This window comes from Lampetra fluviatilis, chromosome 49 (genome assembly GCF_964198595.1).
Source record: "Lampetra fluviatilis chromosome 49, kcLamFluv1.1, whole genome shotgun sequence".
Taxonomy (NCBI): Eukaryota; Metazoa; Chordata; class Hyperoartia; order Petromyzontiformes; family Petromyzontidae; genus Lampetra; species Lampetra fluviatilis.
Genome location: NC_136323.1, coordinates 8319950 through 8345166, shown reverse-complemented (window position 1 = coordinate 8345166; position 25217 = coordinate 8319950). Strand labels below are relative to the sequence as shown.

Sequence of the window (25217 nt, the reverse complement as noted above, 5' to 3'; positions counted from 1 at the left end):
ATCACAATAAAACACATTCCAAATGATTACTAATCTACAACTCGCATCGTAACAATAGCCTGATTACTAATCTAGTATATAATTACAATAACTCCCCCCTCAAATCTTTGCACCTGATGAGTTAATGAGTTAATGATGACGTCACCCTGCTGCTGCTCTATATAAGAACGGGAGACACAGCAGAGCCTCACCATTCTGGCGAATTGCCCGATGATGCTGGATGCAATTACCAGCGAAACGTCGTACTCAAATTGTAAATGTTGTGGTTTCACGCTTCAACACACCGGTGGGCTAAAGCAGTGAACTATTTGTCTTTTGTCAACGTGACACTTTTTTTTACTGATTGGCCGTGTCGGGTGGTGGAGGGTTACGACACATTTATAAATAACGCGATCTAAACTCAAAAACGTTGATTATGAAAATTTTACTGGCTCGAACTTGCTCGTATTCAAGAATCAGAATCTTTATTTAGACTCGAGAAATCCGATGAGCTATGACGCTTCCACAAATGTCCGGCATGGGCAGGTCAGGTAGGTCCGGGAAGCCAAGTTGGGCTGATAGCAAAACAAAATAAACCGGCAATCTGAAGTTGGCCAGGAAAAGGAAGTATGGGGCTTTATTTGACTGCTTGTTCAGCACCCATAATTAATTCTAATCACCGATACATGCAAATCCAAATCGAAGCAATGGTGCAGTGGCCACCCACCGCTAGGCTCGTAGCACAGTGCTTCGCGAACCCAGACGCCTCAGTTAAACTCAAACTATTTAAAACTAAAATGTGTTATTTTACCAGGTGAGGCCCACTGAACTACATAACTCTTTTTCAGAAGTAACCTAGCCACGAACGATAGCTCAACGAAGCGGAAGTGGCTTATCATGTGGAAACTTAGAGCAGCCAAATACTCGAAACGCGTGTTGATTCTAAATGTGGAGGGAAAAAAACGGAGGACCCGGAGAAAAATCCACGCGACCATGGGAAGAACACGCAAACTCCAAATATATAGGCGTCAGGGCCGGGATTGAACCCATGACGTTCTGTATACCAGGCGAGATAGTGGTCATCTCACCATCGTGGCACCCCAGATCCCAGCCACAGCTAACATCAGTAGCAAGTCCTCTTCACCAACCCACATGGACTAGCCGTTGTGAAATATGGGGGAACAATGCCCATGATCAACATGGTGTGGGGGAGGCCTTCATCCTGCAGCAGCTTGACAAGGGCTGTGCGTATTATCTATGCAAATCCGGCCATGTGGTGCTGTGGATAGAGAGCTCGGCTAATAATTGTAACGATGTGAGCTGTGATCCTCATAAAGGGCGAACTCTGCTGATCAACCCTCTGGGGTTTGTGAAATGAGAATCATTTTGCGGGATAGGCAATGGCAGCTGTCTTGTGGGAGAGACTGGTCCTTGCCGTAGGAGTGTGACATTTTTCACCACTGACTTCAGAATCAGAATATTTATTTACACTGGAGGAATCCGATGAGCTATGAAGCTCTTTTTCACAGACGACCAGACTTGGAACTGCAGCCAAAAGCTTATTTTTTTACAAGCGGGGCCAACTGGTGCACACGTTTGATCTTAAGATGCGTGCAATTCTGAACGGCGACTGTGTGTGTTTTCACAGTAAAATATGTGCAGACTCTCGGATCCCAAGAGCTTGCGTCTCTGTTACTGTTGGCTCAGGTGTGCAGCCTCAGGACTCGAGTTGTTCGCTCAGTCTCGGAGACCGCGGGTCAGACTTCACAAACGTGTGCACGTGGGGAGACCAACATTTTTGTTGTTGTTGTTGTTTCGCCTCAAATGCGCCGGTGGGAGGCCAATTAATCTAACGGGTGCGTGCGGCTTTTTGAAAACAGCGTCCAATTATAAAGTACGCCTCACCGAATCGCGCGAATGAATTGGCCAATATAGGTTTTTACTTCCCGACGCTCGCGTTCTATCTGCGGCCTAATCTTTTGCCCGCCCCCCCTCCACCAGCGGAGCGAGTTGCGCCCGAGAAAAGGCTTCAGTGCGGCGTTGCGGTCGTGCTGGTGCCGAACACCAGCGTTGCTGTTGTCATGTGGGAGGGAGTGGGCTCGGGGTCGAGCGCCATTGTTGTTGTGAGGCGGTGCTGGACGGGCATTTGGTCAAACTGCCTCGAACTAACCCTATTTGCAGTTGTACTGTCGGCTTCATTCCTGGTTCCTTCAGATAATAACCATAGTGGCGAGATGTTAACTCCCGCGCCTGGTATACAGGAAGTCGTGGGTTCGATCGCGACCCTGATGCCTGCTGTATATTTGGAGTTATCACGTTCTCCCGGTTTTTCCCTACACATTTAGAAACAGAAACATATGTTTAGAGTATTTTGCTGCTATAAATTTCCACATGATAAGCCACTTCCACTTTGTTGAGCTATCATTTGTGATAGCCAGGCCGCTTCTGAAAAAGAGCTTTTTAACTCAGCGTGTCTTACCCGGTAAGGAAAAAAAAAAGTAATAGTCATAATTTAAGCGTAATTGGCCAAGTAATCAAATCAAGGCCGTCCTGAAAAAAAAAGTCTCGAGACATAGCGAGGCCTTTCCTTCCTGCGTAAATAATCCTTGGCATTATTATTTCTGACATTGCCATCCCACCCAAGGCCTCTTGAGCAACACAAACGTTATCCCATCCGTCTCTCAAATGGTTAAAAGCAAGAACATTTTAATTTAAAAAATCATCCTGTGCTTGGGCGTTTCCCGTTAATATTGTAGCTGTAAGTTAAGGTGATGGCCCAGTTTAGCCACACTTTTACCTTCCAGCATTCCATACCTCCCCCCCACCATGATGGTGGAGTTAAGGGGGAACAAATTAAATCCTTCAGACCCGCTCGCCCTAGGGCGTTTGAAAATGTAAACGGTCGGATCGCATTTCCACAGTTCTCTGCGGTGTATTAGCCGAGTACAAGAGGGTGTTGTGTGGAAGTGGATGCGCTGTAACGGCGCTGATTGTGTTTTGTTTTTGATTTGTTCTCTGTCCCATGAGCGCAAGAAGGTCCTACACGGTCGACAGTCACTAAACTATTTTTATTTTACCAGGTAAGGCCCACTGAGTTATGAAGTTTTTTATCATAAGCAACCTGGCCACAAATGATAGCTCAACGAAGTGGCTTATCACGTGGAAATTTATATCAGCCAGATACTCTAAACGCATGTTGATTCTTAATGTGGAGTCAAAAACCAGAGGACCTGGAGAAAAATTTGCGTAGCCACGGGGAGAGAGACATGCAACTCCAAATATACAGGCAACAGGGTCAGAATCGAACCCACGACCTCCTGTATACCAGGCGAGGTAGTTAAGATCTCGCCACCGCAGCGCCCCAGATCCGAGCCACAGCTAGCATCAGTGGCAAGTCCTCTTCACCAACCGACATCGACAAGCGTGGTGAAATTTGGTCAAACAATGCCCGTGACCAACACGGTGTGGGGCAGCCTTCATCCTGCAGCCACTTGACAAAAACTCCGAATATACGAGCGTCGGGGTGGACCTTTTGGATACTGGGCGAGGTAGTTAACATCTCGCCACCGTGGTGGCCACTGATAAGACCGTCGATGATAAGGCCAGGCGGCTCAGTGGTAGAGCGAGCGGCTCGCCATTGGAAGGTTGCGAGTTCGAATCTTGGTTTCAGGGTTTACTCAGCCCATCCCTCCCTCTGGGGTAAATAAAATGTTTACCACGTTGTGGGGAATTCAACAGTGGTTGTCCTCGACATAGATTCACCCCTGTAATATGAATTGGGATTTTCCACCACTGGCTCAGGATATTTAGTTTTTACAGAACGTAATTTATGCAAGTGCATCTCGCAAACGCTGCGCGATCTGCAAATACAAAGGCGCGTACATTATGATTTTTTCAGCCAAATGAATAGATGCGTGTTTATTATACGTGCCAGAGGACGCTGGAGAAACTGGAGGAAGCCCCACGCAAGCAAGGGAAGCAACTTGCAAACAGGAGATGAGCACCGCCTCAATGCTCATTCGAGCAGGAGATCACTCTGACTTTTGTTGAGCGTGCTCAGAGCAAGGGGAAATCTTAGCACAGTCGAGTTTTATTATTTGAATTATCAATGGTAAACGTGAAAACCCGAGGTGGCACCGCTGAGACACCCTGGGTTGGAATTTGGACGGCCCATCCATGATCCATGCGGGTTCTAATTCCAGTCTGTCTAATGGTTACCTTATAAAAACCCTCAAATATATTAAATTTGGTTCTGTACTTAATATCTGCTTGGAAAATATGAAGATATATCCGTGTGTCTGTCATGCAAAAACCCCACCAATCTCATAGCGGAATGTGGTGCAAAGTGTGACCCCATAATGTGTATAAAACGACAAAAAGGCCACTTGAAGGGTTATTAGAAGAAGTTCTTGGAAATCATTTGCGCAGCTGTTCCCTGTTACATGGGATTGCGGCGCTATGCGATATTTCCGGATGGATTATTTCCAACGGCCATAGTGCAATGGAAATAAAATTGGGGAGGAGAGCAAAAATTTCATGAGGTGGCCGGGTGGCTCACGGTTCAAAGCGCTGAGCTGGCACATCGAGATTTTGGGTTCAAATCCGAGCAGCCGCACGCGATTAAACCAGCCTGTGAAGTTTGTTCACATCCACGCCCTGTTGCGTGGATTGTCAACACAATATTTTATGCAGACGGGCACAATGGGCGTTGTGTTTCTTTTAACTAGCCTGGTGTCGTGCTCTCTATATCCATTGTCAAAATAACGTGGCATGGCAGCCTGCAATCATGTCACTTTCACTCTGAAGACACGCGTACGATAGCGTCGAGGCGCGCGTTTTAAATACAAACAGCTTGACATGAAGCGGTTAGCACTCAACCGTGGCACGCCAGCGGTGGTGCTGATCAGCAGGCCGTTTTTGGAGTTGGCAGACGCCAATTCAGTGACCATTTTACGCTCTCGACTTCGGCGCGTGGGCGTCTGGGCCCGGGCCCGTCACCAACAGGCCTGGGTGCCGCACGCCCGTAATCCGGCCACTTGGGGCCAAGTACGGTGGACCGTGCAGAGACTACCGCACGCTGTGAGACTCCCCCGGTCTGTTTAAGCTTCAAACGAGACACCGCGACCTGTAAGAAGTGCCGCAGCCTCTGTCCATTGTGCAATTTTTTAAAAGAATAAACCCACCAGCAGTTCTTGACGAAGTGCATTCTGTCGTTTTGTTTTGCCTTAAGTCACCATCAATACAACTTTGGGCAAATGTGACCAACTGCCATGCACATAGGTCTGGACCTGTTTAGGCTGAGTGGCAGGATATCCAGTAGGTTGCGTACGTGTGTGTTTGTGTTCTTTGATTTCCGTTCACAGCCACCAACACCAGTGACGATTATCTGAACCGGTCCTGGGCTTCTCCTAGGTCGACTCAGCCTCAAATGAGTACGTGGTGCGGTGTGTAAACATCGCCACTTGGGTGACAAAGGCGGTCGGGGCGTGGTGCTGGCCACCCACCCCCTCGTGTGGCGTGCGGCCTTCATAGGTGCTTGCTAACAGCACTTGCCCCAACAGTCTGTTAAGGCATATACGGGGGATCTTTGTCTTTGTTATTTGAGCCCTATTCCCGCTCTTTTGTGGGGGTTTCTCTGGGCACTCCGGTTTCCTCCCAGACATCTGAGTACAGCGACGGATTCTGTGGATTCCGTCTGTACGGAGCTCTGTTTATGCAATGGTGGTGGTGGGGGGTTCTCTCCTCTATCGGAGAACACGTGATCCACTGGAATGTCCGTTCCACTCTAGGAAACTATGTTAGGGAATGTTTTAAATTGTAGTTATTAAAATGTTTAATCACCTGGGTAAGTTGTTGAGACGAGGCATCTCATTCGCAAGGTTGCCCAGAGTGTTGATGGACAAATTCCTGGTAATGATGTCTACAAACATGTTAAATCTCGAACTTTCATACGTGTATATTTGTCCCCCCCTAATTCGTTTGCAATAAAGGAATAGTTCTTTGCGTATGAGCCTATTACCTATAGGCTAATTGTGCTAGGGGAGCAGATATTCACCCAATATGGGCGAGCGATTACTCACGGAAGCCATTTTTATTTGCCCCCACTCGTTCGGTTGCTCCCACACGAAGCCTCATTCATTGCAAACGCTCAACAATGACACGGTTACTCTGACTTCCTGGATTTATTATTTTCTGGTCCTCGTCCAGATGACGTTTGACGCAGTTTCAAATGAAATCTCGGATGTCTCTAATCACGAAGCTTGGTTTTGAGGATTGTTCTTGGACTCACCCGGTGAGCTGAAACAGTAAAAAAATCGGTGCGTAAATGTGACAATGTAATTTGTTTGGCTGTGTCAGCTGGTGGAGGGTCTTAATGACACAAATTCGGCTAGATCTTTACACGGCCGAACCCATGAATCGCTCATTGATGGCAATGGCCAAACATTCCAAAGTTGCAGGCATCTCCGGCTCATCGCGGCTTTGCTGGTTCAATAACACGCTTAAGTGGACACATGCACGTCACGAGCAAATATCAGCGTCAGTGAAGCTGCAGCAGCTGTAGCAGTGTAGCTGCTGTCCGTGGCGATTCGCTGTCGGCCGGTAGTACAACTTCCCCTGGGGGCTGCCCACCCATGCCAGCCAGGGTGTGCGTCATTCAAGTTGAATCGGCACCTGGCTTGATGGATTAGACAGAGCGCTACGCGGCCTGCTGGTCCCGTCCGTCCGTCCGCCCTATGAATTATGCACGCGCCAACTCGTGTCCGCGTCTCGTCGGCGCCGCGTGTTTGCGTGTTTGTTTTGTTTTTCTTTCGAGCGAGTGAGTGAGGGCGCGTGTTTGATTGCGGAGGCCGCGTGTGGTGAGATATGAGCGCGCTTGGTACCGCGTGTGATGCGACGATAGAGCTGTGCGCTCGGAGCTCCGGGCATAACGCATCTTTGATAATTATTGCCCGTGCGTGTGTGTGTTTTTAGGGGGTTGTTTTTTGTTGTTGTTGCTGCCAATCGTATCGAATTTTAGAAAATGTTTATCGGCTTTCTACCAACGTGGAGCTGCTGAGCGTGGCGATTAGGCGGAGACGTTGGGAGGTTTTCTTTGCACATGCGGAAAGTAAAGGTGGCAGTCCTGCAATTGCCTGCTCACGGCACTGTTGGCAGAAGGGCCTCTCCATTTGAGGAAGCTCTGGAGAAGCCCTTCCAGAGGGTATTTGGCCCGCTCTTCCACGCTGGAGAAACCTCTCAGAAGTCGTGGTTAGTGCCCACGCGTGGAGGGCTTGGGGAAGAAACCTCTCAGGAGACGTGGTTAGTGCCCACGCGTGGAGGGCTTGGGGAAGGAACCTCTCAGAAGACGTGGTTAGTGCCCACGCGTGGAGGGCTTGGGGAAGAAACCTCTCAGGAGACGTGGTTAGTGCCCACGCGTGGAGGGCTTGGGGAAGGAACCTCTCAGAAGACGTGGTTAGTGCCCACGCGTGGAGGGCTTGGGGAAGAAACCTCTCAGGAGACGTGGTTAGTGCCCACGCGTGGAGGGCTTGGGGAAGGAACCTCTCAGGAGACGTGGTTAGTGCCCACGCGTGGAGGGCTTGGGGAAGAAACCTTCTCAGGAGACGTGGTTAGTACCCACGCGTGGAGGGCTTGGGGAAGAAACCTCTCAGAAGACGTGGTTAGTGCCCACGCGTGGAGGGCTTGGGGAAGAAACCTCTCAGAAGACGTGGTTAGTGCCCACGCGTGGAGGACTTGGGGAAGAAACCTCTCAGGAGACGTGGTTAGTGCCCACGCGTGGAGGGCTTGGGGAAGAAACCTCTCAGGAGACGTGGTTAGTGCCCACGCGTGGAGGGCTTGGGGAAGAAACCTCTCAGAAGACGTGGTTAGTGCCCACGCGTGGAGGGCTTGGGGAAGAAACCTCTCAGAAGACGTGGTTAGTGCCCACGCGTGGAGGGCTTGGGGAAGAAACCTCTCAGAAGACGTGGTTAGTGCCCACGCGTGGAGGGCTTGGGGAAGAAACCTCTCAGAAGACGTGGTTAGTGCCCACGCGTGGAGGGCTTGGGGAAGAAACCTTCTCAGGAGACGTGGTTAGTGCCCACGCGTGGAGGGCTTGGGGAAGAAACCTCTCAGAAGACGTGGTTAGTGCCCACGCGTGGAGGGCTTGGGGAAGAAACCTTCTCAGGAGACGTGGTTAGTGCCCACGCGTGGAGGGCTTGGGGAAGAAACCTCTCAGGAGACGTGGTTAGTACCCACACGTGGAGGGCTTGGGGAAGAAACCTCTCAGGAGACGTGGTTAGTGCCCACGCGTGGAGGGCTTGGGGAAGAAACCTCTCAGAAGACGTGGTTAGTGCCCACGCGTGGAGGGCTTGGGGAAGAAACCTCTCAGAAGACGTGGTTAGTGCCCACGCGTGGAGGGCTTGGGGAAGAAACCTCTCAGAAGACGTGGTTAGTGCCCACGCGTGGAGGGCTTGGGGAAGAAACCTCTCAGAAGACGTGGTTAGTGCCCACGCGTGGAGGGCTTGGGGAAGAAACCTTCTCAGGAGACGTGGTTAGTGCCCACGCGTGGAGGGCTTGGGGAAGAAACCTCTCAGAAGACGTGGTTAGTGCCCACGCGTGGAGGGCTTGGGGAAGAAACCTTCTCAGGAGACGTGGTTAGTGCCCACGCGTGGAGGGCTTGGGGAAGAAACCTCTCAGGAGACGTGGTTAGTGCCCACGCGTGGAGGGCTTGGGGAAGAAACCTCTCAGAAGACGTGGTTAGTACCCACGCGTGGAGGGCTTGGGGAAGAAACCTCTCAGAAGACGTGGTTAGTACCCACGCGTGGAGGGCTTGGGGAAGAAACCTCTCAGAAGACGTGGTTAGTGCCCACGCGTGGAGGGCTTGGGGAAGAAACCTCTCAGAAGACGTGGTTAGTGCCCACGCGTGGAGGGCTTGGGGAAGAAACCTTCTCAGGAGACGTGGTTAGTGCCCACGCGTGGAGGGCTTGGGGAAGAAACCTCTCAGAAGACGTGGTTAGTGCCCACGCGTGGAGGGCTTGGGGAAGAAACCTCTCAGAAGACGTGGTTAGTGCCCACGCGTGGAGGGCTTGGGGAATTTTGCAGCCTCCTGGATATGATAAGTGAGACGCAGAAGAAAATTGTAAATTTGCGTTTAAATTTTCTGTTAAGCCAAATGTGTGCATTTTCTTTGGATCTTTCGGTCAAACCACGTAGATAGAAAAAAATAATAAAAATGTGTGCATTGTTCACTCAAATAAGCTGCTGCGACCAGCGTGGTGAAACAAATCCCATGACCAGTACGGTGTGAGGAGGGCCTTCATCTAGCAATAGATTGACAAAGGGCTGTGAATTGCTATTAAATCTAACCAGTAGCAGGCACACATTGTTATGTGCTGCTATGCATGTGCTGCTATATCTGGTATGAAAGGGTTATGCAAGTATATACTTTGTTATAATTTATTATTGTTCATCATTATCGACGATAAAACGTTCATATCTCAAGAGGCTGGCAAGTCAGTTTCCACCCACGCAAATTACTCAAAAATGATTTGGCCAAACATCTTAAGCGGGAGGCTTATGGAAAATGTCCTGAGAATCAGTGCACATGAACTGATTTCATCGCTCCATCTCCTTCTTGATGGATGTACTCCTGGACGCGTTCAAATGGCCTTATTGAGGCAAAAACTTCTCCTTTTAGAAAAAAAAAACAATTTTAACGAGAAAAAAATAGTTCCGAAAAATATCTGAATCTAAAAAAAGCACAATTGGCAGGAGAATTGTTCCAGTAACATGCAATTGTCGTGTACCTGGAGAATTTGAAGACTGTATTTTAAACAAACCACAGCCCACACGACATACGTGTTTTTTTTTCTTCCAACAGCGGTCATGGGTTGCCCAGTCGAGGTACCTTCTTCATGAGAGAGACGCGTTATTCACTTGAAACGGATTGCATGTGGCAGTGGCTGTAAAGGTCTTGGGCGTCGACAGGGTTCGCCGAGTGTGAAATCCCCAACGGTGGCGCTTGTGCGCGACTTTCACTGGGCCGTAGCACGTACATGAATGCTCATTATCCCAAGTGGCAGCCTTTGAGGTTTGTTGGTTGTTGTTTTGCGGGATATCTCGAGAAACAGTGACGGCGGTCAGTTTTCCTGAAATATGGCGGGGGCGGCGGCTGCACCCTTGGTGAGAAAATTCCTCAAACTGCGGGGGTCATCCGAGGCACGACCCCAATGAACACTAAGAAAGCCATATAGCCTTGCATATAGCGCGTGCGTTCAACACATTCCTGTGCTGCGAGCATTGTATGTGCAGTGACACCGCCTTAGCGCTGTGGCGGTGAAAATATGTTATTTCCCTTCCCTGTAACGTTCTGAGTTCAGTGATCCTGAAGATGCCTGTTGTATATTTGGTACTTGGCGTGATCCTCTCGCTATGTGGCGGTCGCTTTCAGTTTTCTCCGGGTCCTCCACATTTAGAACGAACATGCATTTCGGTTGTTTGGCGGCTGCTATAAATTCCCGAGGGTTTATCGCTTGTTGCAAGACGTTCATGGTTCAAATCCGATCGCCGCCCTAATTACAACTGTAAGTTTAATAACCGTAAAGATTTGTTTCAAAGTGAACGTTAAAGATCCCGCAGGACGAGGCTATTGGGTCCCGGGATATACGATGCCGAATTATTTCGTTAAATACCAAAAGTGGCAACTCTTTAAGGGCTCTCTATTGGAATATTTTTCATTTTGAGGAAAAATCAACTTAATTTCCATAGGGTTGGGCTCAAGATACCCGCTTGCTGTACTGCCATTTCCTGGGGTGCCTTGCAGCCTTTGGTGGCTTCGGTGAGCTGGAGTATGAGTAGTTTTGCACGTGATCGCCCAACCCCCTTGCCTCTCGAGCCGCCGGTTCACGCACGTGCACCACCACGCTCAGCGTGAATTTCAATTCGTCGTTACAGTGGCAATTTAAACAACAATAATGATTCCAACAAACCAGTCGTGTTTTTTTCCCCGGTCTCGCAGGAAATCAAGATTGGGCGTGCTGATACCTTTAATAGCGTAAAACAGCCCCTAATTACGAATGCGGTTTATGATCATCGCAAGGAGCAAGTCGGCGTTGAAAGTGTCTCCATGCATAAATGGTTGTGGGACCGCGCTTATCACCTCTGTTTTTGGCTCGAGCCAGTGGTAGAATTTCCACATTCCTGTGGCAGGGGCCAGCCTCTTCATTGGACAATTGACCTACAAGTTGACTCGTAATTACAAGGGTTGTGAATTGAAACACCACTGGGGCATGGCTTGGTGCATTATCCCATCCGGGTTGATAAAATGAGCAACGCGTTTGTGGAAAGTCAACAGTGAAGGGACGTTTATTGCGACCTTAACTCATTTGGAATTTCAACAACCACTGTGTCAGGGCCTCCAATGGTGATTAAACTACTTACAGCCCTTTGTCAGTCTGCTCTTGGATGGAGACCTCCCGACGCCACGTCGCACATGGAGATTCATGGATTTTTGTTCAGCGTGCTGGGTCGGTGCGTGGTTGGTAAAGGGGGCCCGGAGCTGGTTCAGATATCAATCTCTACTGATTGTTAGCCGTGGCCACGAATCAAATTTATGTCGTCGGGTTCAGAGCACAGTGCGTAAGTGAGATTACCACTGCCTCATACTCATGTGTGGCCAGGTCGCTTCCGAAAAATAAGTCAATACCTCAGTGGGCTTTATCTGGTAAGATAAACATAGTTTAGATTTATTTGTATATTTTTAAGTTACTTTTCTACATTTCCTATACTTTGCGCTCCTATTGTGTTCCTGTATTGTTTGTTGTTGTAACGTTCTGACCAGCCCCTACTGGACATCTGTATTAAATAGTTTAATCACTCATTGGATTCCTCCAGTTTAAATAAATATTCTGATTCTGATTTGAGCTCAGAGACATTATCGCCACTGCAAAGCAAGCTTGCCTGCTTTGCGCATCGGGCAACTGCGCTTGGCCCAGTTTTACCACAGCGACCTTCACAGGACCAAGCCAGCACCACCCGGGCCATGGAATATACTCTAACCGGGCTGCATGGCTCACTCTCCTCGGAGAGCTGTAGCCTTTAAGCTTCGGCACCAGTCACGATGTCTCGGGGTATCCGTGGAAGAGAGGCGGGTGGTCATTGTCGTCTCTCTTGTAGATCAACTTAAGGGGCGTGTTTGCGAAAAATAAATAAGTAAGCGGTAAAAAATTCTAAATTCTACGATTTTATACTTGGGATTGCATAAGCTAATTCGAGCGTATATATATAGATTAATGATCATCCTTCTGGCTGCAAAGGGAAGTGAAAAGGAGCGAGCGAGGGGAGAGGGTGGGAATGTGGAGGTGAGCGGCTGGGCCTGAAAAGAAACGGCCTGTACCAGGCCCCGTAAAGAATGATCCGGGACGGTTCGGCTCCCGTTTCCAATGACTGGGGAAAAGCAGCATCTGACTTCTCAGGAATGTGTTGCGCCAAAAATAGTCGCCACAGCAACATTGCTTAGGAGCAACGCTACGAGACACGCGTCGCGCAGACGGCCCACTGCGTTGCGGCAGAAGTTTACGAGGCTCGGCCGTAATAGTGGAACAGGATACAAAATGTACACAGGAATTACCCTTTGCCGCCCTTTGAGAATTGGCTAGCCGTTGCAGAACTCTCTTTGCCACAGATCGTAGATTGCCGGAGCGTGCCATCACTCCGGGCCGACAGTGGGAGGGAATCTGAAATCTCTGCACCTTCGTGTGACACGCTGCGTGCGAAGGAGGTACCGGAACATCGCCCGCTCTTTGAGCGGGCCTGTCCGCTCGCACGTGGCGTCGCGTTCCAGACAAAGCTTCGACGTGCCCCCGGGCCGGTCGACAAGGAGGCCCGTCAAAATAATGTTCATGTCACCCATCGTTCTCGATGTATTTAAAAGTATTGAAATTACGTGACGGTAATAGCTGTGGAGTTTTTTGTTTTTGTGGAAATGTCCCCACGGCTGTTTGATTGGAGGTTTTACCCTCCAGAATTGCATCGAATAAGCCTGAATGAGGGATTCTAGAGTTGAAATATATATATATATTTTTACATTGCGGTAAATGTGGCAGCCACCAATAGCTGCCAAGGTCAAGTGCTCCCATTATATGCAATGTGCGCTAATTTGAAATGCATTTGTTCTTACCAACGTGATTTGATATGACGTATCATGAGCTTAAAAATTGATGCTCCTGTAAGCCTCAACCACGACATGCCTAGCTTGACACTATATTTATTCTCGCAAATTTAAATGTGATCTAGCGTGACTGATGTTAATCCCAGTGACCCGTAATTGTCTGCTTATGGAGCACCCATAAGTCGTTCAAACAACACAAATCCATGGTGGAGCGGTGGTGCAGTGATTAACTCACTGCGCCATGAGCCGTGGCTGAAGTCTGTGTCGAGTGATAGCTCACCCGGTAGTTGACCCCCTAATGCACACTGACCAGCATGGCCATGCACGGTCAAACATCTCGGCACTACTGCTGATGCTGAATGGGGAGGTCTTCATCCAGCAGTCGATTGACATGGCCGACATTGAAACATTAATATAATGATCGAGGCTCTTTTCTACACAACGGGATAGGTGGCGGATGCTGCGGTGGCTCGTCGCTCTAATTTGTCCCTAAAGCTACGACGAGGGCATGGCTCCTTCGCCGGGCTGAGCTCACTCGGCGGACCCCTTAGTAGGTGTGGACGTTAATAATTATCGGCCCCTCCGGGTGGATATTTATGAACTGGCCGTGAACCCTGCTCATTGGGAATTCTGCAGCGCCGCCGCCTCTAAGCGCCGCGCCGCCGAACGAAAGGAACGTGGCGGAGAAGCCGAGAGCGTACGGACCAAGGAAAAGGTTAATGATCGTCGCGGAGGGAAGTCTCCTGGCATTTCTCATGTGCACATAAATATTTACGGTCTGGCACAACCAGGGGGCGGCTGCCAGATCCTTGGATGAGGATCTGGCCCGGCAATTAGGCGGCGCTCGCCAAACTCGCGTCTGAACCCTGCTGTTTTTGTTTTCCACTATTTTGGGAGGCTTCAGGAACAGGTGCACGCATACATAATCCCTTTGTTGCTTCTCTACGGGTTGTATTCGCCTCACTTGATAGTCTGGCTGGTGCGCACGCGTGTCTGTGTGTGTCTTTACTTGGCCTGTTGCTCCGTGCGCTTTGCTGTCTGGGGGACGGTGGCTCCTGCGGTTATCACGATTGATCCTGAAAGACCCGAGTTCGATTCCCAGCCGCGGCTGACATCGGTGGCGAGGTTTATCCGAATCCATCCTCAGCCTCCAATAGGTCGCCTTGAAATGAGTTCGACCTGGCACGGTGTGGAAACATCGTCACTGGGGAGACAAAGGTGGCCGGTTGTGTTGCCGGCCACACCATCTGGAAGATCACTCAAGATTTCTGTTCAAGTAAATACACATGTAAGGAATAGGCTGACAATATTTCATCCACAGAGTTCATGCTGTTGTTTCATTATAATTATTTCACAACAGATGATAATTTTCTGGATTGGAATGCTTTCTGGATTGGAATGCATCTGTGAGGACGCACAGTCCAGTGAGGAGATGGCATGAACAAATTTGTTCGTGGGAAGGCTCGGTGGATAAGTACATCGCAGGATCGTGAGAGATGGTGACGATAATTGTTTTTTTACCCTTTTATCTAGCAACAAAACTGACACCTTTTTAATACAAGGAGTTATGTTTGCATTGACCACAATACCTGCAGTCGGAATGCAAACAAAAAACATAATTCTGATAATGTATGCACTGTCCTTGAAGTTGATTGGTCCACACCCGAGACAGCTTTCCTTAGAGCCTAGTCTCACATGGTGTTGGACCAGATGACGTCAAAATCTAACTAGAAAAAACTATAGACAGACATGTGATGTCTGTCTGCTTGTATGTCTGTCTATAGTTTTTTCTAGTTAGATTTTTGTTGCTATTTCTTTTATGCCTGATGATGATTGCTTGTGTTGCAATCGAAACGTCGTAATGTGTTATTTTATTTTGAGTTATTATTTTATTTTTAGACGTGACTTAACCGAAAAGAACCAAAGAATAGTGCATACATTATCAGAGTTATGTTTTTTGTTTGCATTCCGACTGCAGGTATTGTGGTCAATGCAAACATGACTCCTTGTAAAAAAAAGTGTCAGTTTTGTTGCCAGATAAAAGGGTAAAAAAACAATTATCATATTTTGCTACTGGCAAATGAGGTTCCAATGGTGATGATGACGATGTTGACATTATATTGGATTGACCCTTTTTATTCTTTGGATTATTTCACCAGTATTTCCCACAGGTAGTGCACAATTAAAATCGTCACATGTTCAGAGAATTTGCCTTAAACCAATTGGAAAATATTTTCAGGAAGCAGAGTAATTATCCACTCAACCGTAAACAAACACAGCCATCTGTAAAGACTGAAGGGGAAAAAAACACGTGGAGAGTTGGGCTGCTGTATATAGCCCACACAGTTGTGGCTATTGCAAGGCCCTGACGTGCTGGCATCGTGATTTAAAAAGTGACAATGTTTTATTTCGCTCGGACGTGTGTGTGCATTAGTGAAATGAGGCAACGCACCCACGCACGTAATGCATTCAGGTCACGGCGCGCTTCGTTCAGCGTGTGCCGTCCGACGTTTCGCTCCACGTGCTGGGGGGCTTCTTCAGGAACTGAAAAGCGTCGGACAAATTCTCAGACAGCACACGGGTGCATGTCATAACCACGCCGGACAGCTCGACGGCACACTGCTGGATGAAGGCCTTCCTTGGTAAAGCGGTTGCTGTGGGCTGAAGAACTAGTTTAGATATCACTCGCCACTCATGTTATGAGTGCAGTGACCTAGCTAATTGGTGTTGCGGGCACTGCAGCTGCACCAGGTCTCATGGGCCGGTGAGGCCCAGGCATGAAGAGGGGTGGAAATTTGACAGGCAGACAGCCCCATGGAATTCATCGCGCGAAGAGCCCATGGCCATCCACGCGACACCACCGTCTCCATGGTTGGGAAAATAAACTCCGGTTGCCAGATTTATACACGCATGGTAGAGCTGGGCTATCTGTGAGAAGTCTGATGACTGAAAAGAGTCGGATAACACGAATGTAGTCGGAAAAAAAAAGTCTCACCTCTGTTCACATGTATGCCGCTGGACGGGAGGTGATGGCCAAGGCTTGGTGATGTCAGAATCATCATCATCATCAGTTGGACGTGGATTGTCGGGGATTTCCCGCCTTCGGGAGGCAGGATGTGGTTGTGGCCACCATTTTTAAAAAGGGTCCCGAGTAAATTGACCACGTGGATAAATAAGTAATCGAATAAAATGCTTAGGTCGATTAATTTGTCTAATCGACCAGTCGTCCCCAGCTCTCGCGCATTGCAAATACCCGTAACACCTCCACTGCCACGGATGCCTTGCGTTGAACTTAAAATCCCTGAATTAAAAAATACACGAATATGTACAAAATATAAAATATAATCGGCGAGGAGTAGTTGTGTAGGACACTGAAATACTTCACGCATTGTTGAGCCGCTGTGACATATGTTTCCCTGAGCTCTGAGGCAGCGATGTGCATAATTATTGCTCCCAGCTATTGTCTAATGCACATATCATGGCAGCAGATGACTTGGGAATGGAATATCAATGCAGAATAATCAAGGCGCGCCTCGTGTAATGCGTCTAGCCCCGCTCTGGGAACAGAACTGCTATTTGTGTTTAGTTTGTTGTCCTTCCCCCGCACCTCCGATTAGCACGGTTGGCTACGCACGGTGAGAAAGAAGTTCAACGCACGTGCATACCGAAGCCGACATCGTTCTGGAGCGGGCTTATGTTTCGGCCATGCTCACGTGAACTTATTCGGGCAAGTGTGTCTTCTTCCCGAACCAACAGACTATTCTGAATATGAATTTCTGTAGGAGCAGCCGCCACCCATGCATTTGCATTCTGTTAAGCGCTGGATTAGACCACAACAGATATTGCTAAATGGGAGATGTGTGTGTGTGTGTGCGCGTGTTTTTACACACATGCTTCGTGTGCTTACATCAAGGTCTCGTTGCATGTGCTCATGTGGATATTCATTGCAGTGGTTAGTACCCTGCGCTACGAAGTCGGCGACCCGAGTTCCATTCCCGCTCACGGCCAACACCAGTGATGATTATCTGAACCGGTCCTGGGCCTCCCCTCAGCTGACTCAGACTCAAATGAGTACCCGGTGCGATGTACAAACATGAGCACGAGAGAGACAAAAGCGGCCGGGAGTGGGCATTGGCCACGCCCTCGTGCAGTGTGCTGGCCTTTAAAGGTGCTCGCTAACAGCACTTGCCCCAAAAGTCTGCTAAGACTATAGGGGGGGGATTTTGTCTTTGTATGTGTCCGTGTGTATGTGTGTCTGTATGATTGTATTTGCATGCACGGATGCTTATCTTTACGTCTCTATATATGCCTGTCTGTATGTACTTATTTATGTGTATGCGTCCGTATCGTATGCATACACACGATCTCAGCGTGTGTGTATGTGTGCATGCATTTATGTGTATCTTTATGTGTCTATATATCTCTCCGTCTGTATGTATTTATGGGTGTGTGTGTGTGTGTACGTGTATCTAATGCGGTCGTGTGGGTAGCAGAAGTGTCGCGGTTAGTGCGTGGCGTATCGCTGTCATTTTTAGTCAGTCAACCCACGGCACTTGGGTCTGTCCCATGACCTCTTCTTGCCAGCGAGCCTTCGACACTTCACGTGGACTCAACGTGTATCTAGCCTGGCACAAGTGTTGCGGTGCTGTCACCGCCAATTTCTGGCAAATGGCGGCTCTTGTTCTATTCATTAGCGGAGCGCGGGAGAATCCAGGAACATTCACCGGCATAATTAATTGTCAATTTGCATGAGGATGAAAGCATGAAAAAAAATGTGTTCCTTTTTAATAACCCATTTCTCTGCTTCAGGCCATTTCCTAATGAAGAGACCACGGATTACAATGAAGACATTTACAGAAGCTTGGAAGAGATGGCCGAGTAAGTATGTTATTTGTCAGATGTGACACGTTTGTTTCTACTGTAATCAACGGTGTGTTGGTAAAATGAGCAACTTTTGGGAGCAACTAATGATGGCACGAACCATCCCAGAGCTGAATTATTCATATTGAGATAACATATTGCGTGACTTTTTTTTTTTTACAAAAAATCTTATATATTGCGTTCATGCATCGAATTGCGTTGCAATAAACTGAGTGGCAGGTGAAGTGAAGGCCTTAGATAGGAAAGTATCTGCAATATTTTATTGCAATGTCACTGGCTGCTGGTGGTAAAGGTGTTTTTCAAATTTCGTCAGAAATTCCACTGGAGTGTTTCCAGGCAGACAAGGCCCCCAGTCAACCTTTGCTCAGTAGGAGGTCACTCGTGCCTCTTCTCCCCTTGTAGTCTTTAACTGCCTTGCCCCACCTCTCTGTGCTGTCGAATCTCTGCCGCTGCTCAAATCCAGGCTCGAGACCTCACATTTTTTCCTGTGCCTATGGCTGACTGCCTCTCACTCCCAAAGACTCACACAGAGATCCATAGACTCAAACAGAGACCCATAGACTCACAAAGAGACCCATAGACTCACAAAGGGACACGTAGAGTCACACGGAGACCAATAGACTCGCACAGAGACCTACAGACTCATGGAGAGACAAATGGGCTCGCACAGATCCATACTCACAAAGAGACCCATAGGCTTGCACAGAGACTCATAAACTCCCTGCCCCTATTTAATTTCAGTCTCAAGAGCTTAATTTCCCCCTCTATACCTATGACTGACTCCCTTTCTCTGCAAATTAATAAGTCCATGGTTTACATAGAGCGTCTTGAAATGCGGTCGCATTGAGCGGCCTAATGGTGGGCGAGTTGGAAGGAGTTAAAAGTTGTATTGCTTTAGCGGGAACAAGTCATCCTGCTCACGAGCTCATAATGTTCGACTTGGCACAGGCCACAGAATCGCTTCCCCGCCAAACACTGTGCTCCAAATCAGCATAGGTATTTAGCTGGTAGCAAACAGCATGATTATGTACTTCCCTGCACAGTTGGCAGTTCCTTTAATGTTTAATTTGTAAAGAATTTGGTTCTCGAACCCAAGTGCTCAACTGGCAGGCTCGTGTGTGCTCGTTAATGATGTTCAGTGTGGATCCCGTGGCATGACGTCCGTTGACTTCTTCCTCCAATTCCGCTCTGTCACGTTCAAAACAAGGGAGGCGAACAAAATCACGCTCGTGCGCATGGAATCTTATCACGCTTTCCAGCGTGCGCCCTGTCCCCAAAAGTGTTGAGGCAGCAGCACGGAAGCCAGTAAGTAGCTGTCGGGACAAAAACGTGGGTTGGTTTTGGGCAACCCTTGGGTCAATTTGGCTTGTTTACTGTAGACTACGTTCCTAATAGCCACACAGCTTCATACAAAATTGTATTTACGTTTCATCATCTTATGCCAGAGTTCTTGTGACCTCATGTTAAAGACAGACAGACAGGAAAGGCGGACACACACATGGACAGAGCGAATGCATTAAATGCTTTCAACCTTGGTTGTGAAGGGTCAAACATAGCCGCCAAAAATCTTAGAATCGGCCTGAATTTTCAACGTGTGCCACGTCACTCAGTGGAGCCGTTCGGGAGTTGAGCTCGCTGAATTATTGAGGTTGGTTTTGTACCAACGACCGAGAGTCCCCGGGCGGGCGGCTGTTAAATTCACGGCGCGAGCGGGGCGGCCTGAACAACCGGCGGAGAAGGTCCATTTCCACCGTTGCTCCCCCGGGACGTGATTGAACTGCGGACCTCACAGTGGCACTCGGCAACATCGCTTCTTGAGGGCACCGTGCAGCCACTGGCCCAGGCGAATGGAGCAAGCCAACAGGCCAGCTCAAGCCGCAGGCGGAAGTATTTCGATTCTGGAGAACGCGGCGCGTCCGAGCCGAGCCGTGTTCAGCAAACCTCCCTGCACCAGGGCAGCGCCGCTTGTGCGGTGGGCTAACAGGAGGGAACGCGTCCGAGTTGGACGTCCACCGCGGAGACGGAGCGGTGGAATCGGCTCGCGCGCACTGCAGCACCGTGAGAGATGGCGGCAGCGGCTTGGGGAGTGGATAGATCATGTCCCGCGCCTCCGATTATCACAGTTAGTTAGGTACGGTGGTGGAAGAAGTTCAGCATACATACATGGCGGCTGCTGATGGTGATGTGCTTGGGCTAAAGATTAATCTGACTTGAGGAAAACATTCTTAAGAAAATGTTTAGGAAAAATGAACAATGCATGTCAGTGATATTAATGTAATGCTTTACTCAATATAATATTAATTTATTACAAAGGGAAACAGAAACTCTCCACTCATGCAATGGGCACGCATAGAATCCTCATGAGTTCAGCTTTGTTAAACAACACCAGCCACCCTCATTGCAATCAACCTATGGATAGTCTGGCTACCACCATGGAAATGTGGAATTTCCAGCACTGGCTGAGGCTGCAACAGAATTGACTGCTGTCACCGGGAGCTTTGGGATTAGCACGGTTGGCAACGTATGGTGCGAAAGAAGTTCAACGTACAAAAATACGTAGTAGTTTTCCCGACTCTTTCGCGCTGACGAGACAACATGGAAGAGGAACCGTGGGGGTGCCCAGCCTACACCACAGTTACGTGAGGCACACGCGGGGCGTACACGTTCACCCATAACACAACGGCATCCAAGGGACGTGGACGGAGCGGCGAGCTCGGGTCTTTGCCACGGAGGTGCGAGCGATGGTGGCCGCGGCCCGGCGCGATCGCGGGGACAGCTGTCGTGGGCTCGGGCAGCAGCAGGGCGAACGGAAGGAGGGCAAACGCCTCCGCCCGGCGTTCCTTGCCCGATGTGCCGCTAACGTTTGCGCGCCTCCCCCGGCAGCGAGCGAGAGATCGAGAACGAGGAGGAGCTGTACGACTGCGTGCCGTGCGACGGGGAAGGGGACGAGATCTACGAGGACATCATGAAGGTGGAGGCGCATCCCCCATCGGTAAGTGACCGGCACCCTCTCCCTGGTGCCCACCTCATCCCGGCCACGTCCCTCTTCCCCCAGCACTGCAGCTCCCCTACCCATTGTTTACGTAATGCGAACTTTTGAATTCAGTCATGGTGTTCGTCTCGTCAATGACAACCTGTATGTTTGTATGTTGAGCCTCTTTTGCAGCGTACATCGCCAACCGGGCTAATCGGAGATGCAAACTTGTGGATATTAGTCAAGTCTGAGTCTGGGGATTACATGTAGTCACTGTTCATCTCGTCGACTAAAATAAACAAATGTTCAATCTGCTCTTGAGTTTTTTCAAATTATGGGGTGTTAAGGGCCCGCAATTTTTTCCTCATTGGATATTATCAGGTGGGCCAATCATTTAACTCGGTAAATCTTTCTATTTACATACATACGTAACCAATCACAACGTTTTGGTCTTTTCCTTGGTGCACGGTGGACGTGAAATTTTTAAACTCTAATTTAAAATACTAAATGATGAGTGTGTGTCTTCAGACTCGTTAACTCCAAGTCGACGCAGTCGGCCATGTTCTTCGTCTTAGGTGGGCAGCAGTCGTAGCCATCGCCACTCCCCACGGAATTTGTAAATTCATAGTCGGTCGTTGAATAAAAAATAATAATAAAAAAACCCCACTTCATCGCTGAAAATTGTCATCACTAATTTCATTCACAGGCTTAACACTTCCACCCTCACTGCAGCCAACGCCTCCCAGGGGCTTCATCCAGACTTTGGAGCATGTCCTCTAGGCACCCGGGTCGTCCTACCCCCGATCCCACCTTCATAGCCGTGCCCTGCTGGCTAACTGTCGGCTCTTAATTGGGAGCGACTGCTGTGTGTGCTGCTAGCGAGGTGCTGTTCAGGGGCCAGCGACGATGGTGGCAAAGTCTTAAGGGGGTGCTGTTCTGAGTGGTTTCATATTTATTTTTGCCAATTAGACCTTCCGCCTCCCCGTTACATTTTTGGCCGTATTACAGTTGGGAATTTTGTGAGTTCAATTTCCAATTGAGGACGGATTTTGGTTCATCATCTCTTGGCCGTCGACAAAGCGGGTGCAATACAACGTCGTATTTCCAATTTGCCGAGGACTGAGACGTCGTCGGATATGTGAAAATGTTAAATGTGTGAATGTCGGTAGAGACGGATAGTTATTCCATGCACAATCACTGCACTGGGTGTGGGCGTAGGTTAACTGGCCAGGGCAGATATGTGATGTGATGTTGAAATTGAGTTTATTTTGTTTAACCAGGTGAGAACTGAAGAGACCAGAATGAGTCTCATATGCGAAAGGGACCCGGGTCATTCCTCTTCCAGCAAAATCCCAATTGAGCAATTTGCACTTTACCATGTTGTGGAAAACCAAGAGTGGTCATTCTTTGGAGAGACTCGTTCCTGACAGGAATGTGGACATTCCACCTCTGGCTAAAGCACCACCAATGGAGAAGTGCCCAATGCTTTGTTTGGACAAGGAGACGCATTACTTGTTTTTGACTTTTATTTATCCTGCTGCTGGTTTTGCCGCAAAGTAACCCATTTAATACTTGATATAAGTGATGGGAAACTCACCAGACAGGAAAGTGCCTGCAGGCTGGAAACAAATGAGAGTATTAATAATGAAGCACGAAAACGGTGATTTTTCAAATTGTTCAATGACGAGAAAACCCATCACAACGGACAAGTTAAAGCAGCTGGAAATGAATAGATTTAAGAAAAAAAATACACAAGGTCTTCCTTACAACCTTCCTCAATTCAAGAACTGAATGTGTGACAATTTTGTCACTTGTGGCCACATTCTCTGAACTCCTCGAGTTGTGGTCGAAGAGACAAAATGGCCAAAAGCGGTGATTTCTAGACAGCATGCTCGTGACCATAGGATCGGTCCTCTCAACTTAAAATGAGTAAAAACACACATGAGCTGGGTGGATTATTACATCGCCGGATCGTGAGAGATGGCTATGGCTTGTGGAAGGCCTTTATCCAGCATTGAATTGATCACGGCTGATGAGGACTCTTTCAGACAGCAGGGGACTGTGTTATGAATGATCAGCACGGTGTAGCCACCATTGTTTGCTGCTGCCGCTGTCTTGTCACAACGATGCCTTTTGCCATCGCCATTGTCGATGAACTAACTCTGATTTAACCCCTGCAAGTCAGATTGAGCATGAGCATTTAATTCCCTGAACCCGTGGCCCTCGCGCTGATGAACTCATGCCATTTACTTCCATTCTACAGAATTCCCTGAGAAGCGCGGAAACTTTTGGTCCCAATTAAATCTTAATTGACCCTTAATGCCGGCGCTAATGGCAGCGATGCTCTGTTGCGCCGCCACCTTTAACTGTCGCTGCGCTGCCGCACTCCTCTTTGTTGCTGTCGTTATATTTCTTGTTTGTCTCTCCGCGCGCTCGTTTCTGTCTCTTACTGATTGCTGCGCCCCCCCCCCCCCCTGGCCTTGCTTCCCTTTCTGCTTACGCTCTCCTTGCTGGGGCTTGCAGCTGCGACCAGCTAACAGCTTTACGTCTCTCTGCCCTACGCTGCAGAAGCGCCTGGTCCTGGTAAGCGCCTTGCCCTTCTCTCCATGTTTATAACTCGTTGGCGTCACCGTTTGCCTCACCACCATTTCCAGTTCTCTATTGATGCTTCAGGTTCTGAGCTCTCAGATGGGGTCCTGGTTCCTCGGAGGTCTGAGCTGACAAAGCTGAGATGCTGAGTTCGAATCTCTCTTTTTGTGTATCACGGATCCCGAGCACAGCGCCAAAGCCCCAAAATGCCAACCGGCCAGCAACAAACAACACGGTTAGAGTAACAGACAAGAATGAACGCGCTTCTCAAATTGAGCAAGTTTGTGAGAACTTGGGAAGAGAGATGATGAGAGGGAATTCCAAATTTCCGAGCAGTACTTAGGTCGGAATTCATGGCATCACGCACTCTTGCCTGTCCAGTGCGTCGCGAATGAGCGAGAGCGAGGGAAGGTGCAGGAAGAGAATGGTTGTGTGCTGCAGAGCGGCGTGCGAACACAGCGACAGTCTGGTAGATCAAGTCCTTGACACGGGTTAGTGGCACACGGCTCAGCGGCAGCAGCGTTCCCCGCTTGTTGTGGAGGCTCGCGGCTCGAACCCCGTCAGGCCGACCCTGGTTATTCCTGCAAAGGGGCATTCACCAAAGAGTCCTCCTCGCCCTCTGCTTCACAGTGGACGTTCAATATTCCGTGTAGTCATTTGAAAACAGCGAGCGATTTAGTGGTCCTGGTGTAGCACTTCTGAACTGTCCAATCCGGTGGTGACACATTAATTGTTTAAAAATGAAGAAAATCAGTCAATTCAGGTGTCAACGGGCGCACAACAGTGGGTTGTGGAGATTTTGTGTAGGTAGATTTATTTTAATCATCACTTTTATTTCAGCCCGTTTCAAACTGCCTCACGGGGTTGGCACCTCAACTGCTGCGAACCTGATGCTGGTTTCCCGCCAAAGTCAGGGGTCAGAGGGCAGGAGGGCGTGGCCTACGTGTTTTCCTGCCTGGGTCAGCATTGAGCTCTCATCAGCCACCTTGGCTGGGGATTCAGTTTATAGCATTTTGATGACTATTTTTATGGGGGGAGGGGGCGGCTTTTATCTGACTAACTGACACCATGTGCCACAATGGCATCACGATACAGATACGGCAAATTAGAAAATTATCTTGTATATTACTAATTTGGGATTATAAAAAGCAACATCCTCCCCCCACCCACAACTGTGGAACTTCTGCAGACCGTAATAATAATAATAATGCAATTTATAACGCGCGCAAATTTGCGGACCTAACAGCCGCAACTCAGAGGCGTGGAGCCAAGCTCAGAGTCACTCGAAAGCGCGTGGTTGTCGAGGTGAGTTTTTAAGTGTCTCTTGAAGGAGACGATCGAGGCGATGCTGCGAATGTGCAGAGGGGTGATGGCGTTCCAGACTGTTGGGGCAGCCACCGAGAAGCGGCACATTGACGTGACCATCCTGGATCTTGGTATCAAGAGGAGGTCGTGAGTCGCGCTGCAAAGGCATCTGCCGTGTGCTGTGCTGCAAGTCGTCAATAATGAAGAGAGGTACGGGGGGCAGGCAGATGTGAAGGCATGGTGGCAGAGGCAGGCGATCTTGTATGTGACCCTGCTGGCAATGGGTAGCCAGTGGAGGGCACGGAGACAGGCAAGTGAGTCGAGGCGGGGATGAGTGCGGCCAAT

General features: G+C 48.9%; 1 protein-coding gene across 7 annotated transcripts in view; it reads left to right on the top strand.

Annotated features, from left to right (window-relative positions):
* VAV2 (vav guanine nucleotide exchange factor 2) overlaps nucleotides 1-25217 on the top strand; it is a 221975-nt gene that overhangs the window by 108620 nt on the left and 88138 nt on the right. For 5 of the 7 annotated variants that reach the window (XM_078878063.1, XM_078878057.1, XM_078878058.1 and 2 more), the window contains 3 exons: nucleotides 17933-18001; nucleotides 20888-20996; nucleotides 23502-23561. In XM_078878063.1, coding sequence (XP_078734189.1) covers nucleotides 17933-18001; nucleotides 20888-20996; nucleotides 23502-23561 — 238 coding nt within the window. The remainder of the gene's footprint in view (nucleotides 1-17932; nucleotides 18002-20887; nucleotides 20997-23501; nucleotides 23562-25217) is intronic. The other 2 variants (XM_078878059.1, XM_078878060.1) reach the window with 2 other exon arrangements.